The following is a 7,500-nucleotide window of genomic DNA, read 5'->3' as shown; positions in this document are numbered from 1 at the left end:
GGATTTGAGAATATTTTCGTTCAGTTCTTTTTTTTCCCTTTCAGTTTTCTTTGTTATTCCCAAAAAGAAAAGAAAAAAACATAGAAGGCTCTAGCTTAGTATTTAACATTTACTGAAATATAAAGCTGTAATAAAAAAAAGCATTAACTAATGCAAAGCAATTGGCAAATATACAATGTGAATGATTGTTTTTGCAGATGTGTACCAGAATTTGTTCAGACGTTCAAAGTTACTGTTTTTTGTTTTAGTCGTATGCAAGATTCTTAACTAAAATAAGTAAGTCATGCATAACCATATAATTATTTACCTGGTTGTGGGATGTTTTTTATTTTTTATTAACATGACATTTATTTTGGATAACTACTTCTATGTGTTTGGTGTAAAAGAAAATTAAATGTGAAATTATGTTGAGCAAGTTGATTCCTTTTTCTTTGTGTTTTAGTCTCCAAGAAAGCATCTTCCGGGTAGCAAATAAGAAAACCAGCCGGCAATGCTTGCAAAATGATGCCTTGATTATTATTTTAAATCCATAATGGTGTGTTACTGATTTAAAATAAAATGTTTTGACTCTTTATTTTTCAGAAGAGGGTGTGTGTTAATTAAACTTTTCCTTAATTTATCCTGCATATTAAAAAAATGTATATTCCAATGAACTGTTAAAATGTGTTGGTATGCTTATTATGACACGATGAACATCGAAAGCAAATCAAAACAACAACGGTTTCTAACTATGTTTCACTTTTAATAAAACTGGGCGAATTGTTTAACAGAGTAAAGTGGTCTTTGTGATATTTGTACTTTACGGAGATAACTCTCTCTCTCTCTCTTTGTTTTTTTTTATTATTATGTTTGTGTCTTATAAGTGTGTGACGGAAAGTAAGATGTGCTATTTTCCATAGGAAGTGTGTAGTTAAAAGCACCAGTTCATTTGATATTGAGTGACAAGGGTGTGAAGTCGGGAGGTTTTTATGTCTTGTTTTTGTTTTTGCTGCTGCAATTAGTGCTCCTCAGGACGTTTTACGCCGTATAAATACACGGTGGAAAGAACGCAACCACTTTAATTATAAAGAGAAATCCAGAGTTTATTTTCGATTTATAAGAAGAAGAAAAAAAGCAAAAATAGCATAAATTTAATTGGTTATTTTATTTATCCCAACAGTTTGCCTCTAAATGTTTGAACTTTAATTATTCAGTTTTACACGAGGAAAATCCCGAAGAGCATGGCCATGACAGCGTGGTTGATGGCGTTGAGGGAATTTGGGGGAAGTATTTGGCTAACTTGTGTTTGCGTCTGCGCAGATAGAGAAATAAAGAAACGCATAGGTGAAACGGCTAATAAACATGGATTTAAAGCAAACCTGCGTGACTCACTCTCGCCTGAGATCGTTTATTGCTGCGTCGGCGAATGTGCTCGTAATTTGTTGTTTTGTTTTGGTATCGCTGCCTCCAAAGTGCATGAGTTAGTGTGCGTGCGCAGTTCAGAATCACCTTCAACGGCAAGGGCAGCATTGCATGCTCATTTGAAACGGGTAGCCCGTCTAACCTGAACATAAACAAGTGCAGAGAAAACCCTTTTGGCAAGATAGTAGTCCAAATAAGTTAATTTCGTCTTTGTGGTTTGCATTCCTCTACAGTCATGAAAACGTGAAAGATTGACCTTACACGATTAAAAAGGAGAGGAAAAAAGAGTTTTCTCATAGGTAAAATTTTTTTTTTAGAAATTATTCAAAGGGGAGGAAAAAGATCATAAACTAAAGCTTGAAAGAAGTAATATTGACATTGACAATATCATCACTGTTTAACACACTCAAGCATCTGCCTCATATAAAAACAGATGAAGAATCTCACAGGGTGGCTATCTTATAACATGATACATTAGCCGACAAGCCACCATCTGCTTAGCACAAAAAAAAATTCACATACAGTCTTATTTTACACCTATGAGAAAATCATAGGCTTGCTCAAAACATGAGTTTAGATTTTTCTTTTCTTAAGACATGTAAGCGATACGAGCAAAGGTGCTATGGTGGAATTTAACACACCCTGCAAAAAAAAGAGAAAAGGTAGCACAGGACAAATTAGTCACACGGCGTCATGGAAACAGGTTTTTAATGGGGCTGAAAAAAAAAAACCCAAAGAATTCGTGGAATTTTTATTGTTTGAATCACACATATTCCACGAAGCACACCTTATTGTCGCATAAGACAGAAGATAATTAAAAAGAAAGGTTGCAACAGAATAAGGCAACTGCATAACAGCGAAATTTGGGTCATCAAGTCTCCGTGAATCTGAAACACTGTGTTACTGTTTGCACTGAAGAGGGCTATTCAAGTGTACATGAAACAAAAAAAAAGCATATTCAGAAAAGGAGCATGCTGTCATTGGCCATGTCTAAATTTGCTCCCACAAAAACATGCTGATTGTTTACCCGGGTCAAGTCCTTAGATGGGAACGGGTCACGGCCTTTTCACCGTGACACATTTTTGTTTCACTTAGTTTTCGTCTTTGAAGAAGGAACAGCACTTTTCAGTCGAACTAACATATCTGGAATGAAACGACAGCGCCTCATTTTCACATGTGCCTGTCTGCACATGCGCCTTTAAGCCTTCAAGAAATCCCTCAAAACAACCGCACACATGTACACACTAACTGAGAAAAAGGGAGTTGACCATGCTTGTATTTTACCCTGGTCTTTACACTTGTCTAAGCAAAATCATCGCCTGTTTGATTGCAAACCTGGAGATTGTTATCATAATCCGAACAGGTAAGACTGTCGAATGCTGCGTGGGTTCTCCTTTCTGCAGACCCACCAACCAGGAGCTGCAACGAGGCGACACAATCAATTTACTTCCTGGCAGCCACTTTGAAATATCTTTCCAGTTGGATGTGTGGGAGACTGCGCTTTGTTTTGCCTTTCATGCTGGTGTCCAACCCATGCGCAACTGCAAATTTATGGTTCCAGAATCATGTAAGAGCTTAATTAAACACCAACAACAAAAGTAGAGTGTTGCAGATTTAACAGCAAAACACGAGGACAGGGAATACACCCACATGCAGACACGCTAACCATTTCAAATGTAAAAAAACAAAACAAAACAAAAAAACGTTTTTTATTTATTTATTTTAATAAGACTTGTTTTGGTGGCAAGAATAAACGGCACCCCGCGATCGCATTTGAGAGAGGGAGCTGTTGCTGAAAGAGCAGGAGCTCGTTTTACAGCGAGGAGCTGTTTTATAGCCCAATAGAACAGGTTAGGTGCTGAGACACTGTAGTGTAAAACCATTGAATAGCCTATAACCCTTTGATTAGTATCTGCGGAGGAATAAGGAACTGGGATACTCCTATATTTACTTCAAAATAGAAGATAAACCGAGTAAGAATTTATAATAAATTATTATGATGTTAAATACTTAAATGAAGTCAAATGCAAGGTAAAAATAAAATGTCTTTAAAATTTTTAAAGGATCAAACATTTTTGCAGACAAATACAGCAAAATAACAACATGCCTGACAAAAAATGGAAAAATACTAACAATTGAATTTCATCAAATGAGCTAAATATTTTAAAAAATGACGAACGGTTGAAATGACTTTTGCTCCCATTTAATTTTATTAAATTATTTGTAGCTGACAGTCTTTTCATACGTACTGACCCCCAAATCTAAAAAAAAAAATAAAATAAAAAAAAAAAATCCCACTTCTAACAATAATATCATCAAGGTAACTCCGGCAAATTCGTCATAGTTTACCTGAAAAAAGAAAATAGTTTGATTTACCTAAATAGGTAAATTTTGGTTTAAAGTTAAAGTTCACCGTAAGCAAGTAAACACACACACACACACACACACACACACACATATATATATATATATATATATATATATATATATATATATATATATATATATATATATATATATATATATATATATATATATATATATATAGAGAGAGAGAGAGAGAGAGAGAGAGAGAGAGAGAGAGAGAGAGAGAGAGAAAGAGAGAGAGAGAGAGAGAACTCCCACACGTTGTTTAGAAAGTTTGTGCAACTTTGCTCACTTACTCTATCTCATGTTGAAGACGACTTTGAAATCAGCGCTCTACTGTCCAACACGTTATGTTCTTTTAAGGTGAAACTTTGCTATAATTATCCACCCTTTTACCCCTTCTAAAAAAATACGACTAAATAAAATAAAATAAAATAAAAAAGACAATATTATCTTTTTTTTAAAATAGCCCAGAATGATCTTTGAATTCTGTGCAATGGCTTCTGCGAGTTTTCTTTTATATTTTCCAAGCCGTTTGGAACAGTGTTCAAACTAGCATTTTTATTTATATTTTTACTTTTGTAATTAATTTAAGACAAACGTACATGGTAGACGTGAAATGACAAGTAATGGATATGTTTTTAAAATACTGAGGTTGTCTTCCATTACTTTGTTTTTCCAATGTATTGTTTTCCCATGGGCCGCTGAAGATTTAGAAAATTATTATCCACGCTAGCACACAACAAAAAGGACCCACTCTTTCCTACTTAAAAAAATTAAAAATAAGTTACAACTTCAACCTTTCTCTGATTGTTACGCAGCTACATTATTCTATTTCCTCATTCTTTCAAAGTCACAATCATAATAAAAAAATACTAATAAAAAAAAAATAATTAAGTCGCCATTTTCCCTGCCAACTACTCCCAAGTGCAGAAACCAGACTGGAACATAGAAGGATCTCACTGATGGGGTTAGGGTTTTCTTCTGCACATCATCCCAGAGGACTTCTTTGTGGATAACAGTAGGCCACTACTGCTCTGATGTCACTTTCAGGCTCCCGTTCAGGAAAACGAACCAGCGCCGAGGCCAGGAAGAAGGGAATCCTGGCCCCCGTGTGGTTGATGGACAACATTCGCAGAAGACCCCCAGAGCTCTGTGTTAGTGACGTTGGGTGTTGGGGAAATTTACAAATTACTCACGTCACCGTCCAGGGGCCAAGGTTGGTAGGTGTGGCGTAAGACGGGGGAGCATGTAGCCTTGATCTCTGCCTGTGCGCATCCTCTCTAGATTGAACGTCCCCAACCCCCACTTTTTGCTGATACTGACTCAAGATATGCAATTTTACTGTGATTATAATTAATTCAGTGTCACGGACGTTACGAAGGCGATCCAAGAAAAAAAGAAGAAGAAGAAGAAGAAAATCACGTGAATACAAACAGTCTTTTTCCATCATCTTTGTTTTTCCAGATTAAAAGCATCAGACAACAAATAAATAAATAAATAATAGACCAAACTTCACCAACTCTATTCTAAATGATTGTCTTTGAAATTGTGAATGCGCACAAAATATCTGTGATACAAATAAATAATCATATAGTAATTTATTAACAATCACATCATCACACACATACAAACCCTCAATTTGTGTGTGAACTGAGTACAAATCTGCACATTTAAAGTCGCCTCATGCGTGAACACCTACGTTTTTTTTCTTTTTCTTTTTTTTACAGGGACAATAAAGTGTATTTACTGGATGTGTTAAAGCTGGCAAAGTTACCTGTTGTAGTTTAATGCGAAAGGTCAAAGTTGGTCCTGTGTACGCATTCCATTTTCTGTTCCCACTCACTCCCATTGGTCCGTTCCGCCGCAGCGACCATTTCCGGGCTCCTTGATTCCACTTTATTGCGGCGGGTTAAAGGTGAAGGCCTTGACATTATTGAAGTTCAAAGACTACATTTAATTATACATTGTGCTTAATGCGCACGTGCAATCATCCTGCGCACATGTGGTGCGCGCACCGTCACATTCGCAAGACACATGCGTCAATTCCGTCAATATCAGACACACTCTTACACACACACACACGCACACACACACACACACTCTATTCTCACACGTTTGCTTTCTGCTGCCCACTTTTTTTTGGCTTTCTTCTTTTTTTCTTGCACATGTCACAGACCGAGTTCATCTCTAAAAGTTGTATTTCTCACTGTTCTTCCTTAGGACATCTAGTCTTGCTTGTTTACTATTTAGTGCGGAAGTGAACACCATTTCCCCAGAACAGACGGTGCAATTAAGAGAAAAAAATAGCCATTTAGTGCCTCTGTCTTTATGGCAGCGTCTAGACTACAAGAGTGGCGATTCCATTTAGTGTCTACTAAAAGAGGTTATCATTCCCTTCTTGGCCTCTCTCTCTCTCTCTCTCCATGTAAGATCCAAGCTGTGGTTCGTTTAACGCGCGATCAAACGCCTAAAGTGGGATTTGACTGGAAAAAAAAAATTAAAATCTGCAAACAGGTCCCGTAATATTCGCTGATACTTGAGCCTTTCAATCGTATCACTTCTAAAGCTTGTATCCAAACGCACAGGCCATTAAGACGAGTAAATTGTGCCAGGGTCTACATATTCAAATTTAACACAAGTTGCTATTTCCAAAAAGCATGCAAGTCACACAAGGAACAAAACAGCGTTGTGCCAAAGAAAAAAAAAAAAAAGACGAGTATGCAATGTAACAGCACAAATAGCACAAAGTCGTTGAGTTTTGCCTATAGGTTTCTGTTTATTTAGTTATTGTAGCGATACACAGGCCGACGATCTGCTCATCCTCTCTGCGATCCAAAGCACCAAAATGTCTGAAGCAAATAATTTAACAAGAGTCGCCATTAAAGCTATTCGTGTGGCATGGGCAAGTGTGCTGAAAAATAGCAGCAGGGATATGGAGAAATAAAAAAAGATCCAACATATGCCTATTTACAGTCACGAATGCACATTGCATAGTCTATTCTGTATACATGAAGGTGGCCGGAGGGGGGGGGGGGGGGGATTGGGGGGGGGGGATGTAATACTTTCACAGATTGGATATCACATCTCTCTAGGAGGAAAAAAAAAATACAGCCTGAAAAAAAAAAAAAATTCTGCCCATACTCTGGTCGATGATGAAATATTTTAGATATTGATATGCTATATACACTGACCAGAGGCTGGAGTAAGAGCTAAAAGTTGTCTGCTGATATTTTAACAAATATGTCGATACGAACAGTAGATTAAAGACAAACGGAGAGTCGTGATAAATAGGACATTTTCAAGACCAGCATATAAATGTTTATTCTAACGCAGGCCTTTTTGTCAGAAGGGGTAAAACCAGCTAGAAATTCATCGCCGCCCAGCAGGATAATAAGAAAATGGCGACATTATTCCCCTCCCCTTATTGAAGGCCTATTTTCTTCCACTGTTCACTTTTTTTCACATTGCACTGTTGGTGATATGGGCTCCTCTTTGTGGTATAAAAAAGAAAAAAAAAAACAGTTATGCCCACGATTACCATTCATTCAATGAGATAAGGAGAAGAAGGAGGAGGCCTCTATGCCACTGTCCTGTGACACTTTCTCTGCTCACAACAGGGGGTTTCCAGAGAAGTACTGCAAGCGATCTCTGCTCAGCTTCTTCTCTTTCATTCTTCTGTTCTGGAACCAGATTTTAACCTGGCGGTCGGTGAGGTTCAACATTCGGGAA

General features: G+C 37.1%; 1 protein-coding gene across 1 annotated transcript in view; it reads right to left on the bottom strand.

The window, feature by feature from the left end:
• Positions 1 to 6,800: 6,800 nt before the first annotated feature.
• hoxc11a (homeobox C11a) overlaps positions 6,801 to 7,500 on the bottom strand; it is a 3,246-nt gene continuing 2,546 nt past the window's right edge. Inside the window, exon 2 of the mRNA XM_008413714.3 lies at positions 6,801 to 7,500. This exon is cut by the window's right edge and continues 112 nt beyond it. Coding sequence (XP_008411936.1) covers positions 7,380 to 7,500 — 121 coding nt within the window. The 3' untranslated portion in view covers positions 6,801 to 7,379.

This window comes from Poecilia reticulata, chromosome 7, assembly GCF_904066995.2.
Source record: "Poecilia reticulata chromosome 7, P_reticulata-male-v2, whole genome shotgun sequence".
Taxonomy (NCBI): Eukaryota; Metazoa; Chordata; class Actinopteri; order Cyprinodontiformes; family Poeciliidae; genus Poecilia; species Poecilia reticulata.
This window is presented reverse-complemented; position numbering and strand designations above follow the sequence as displayed.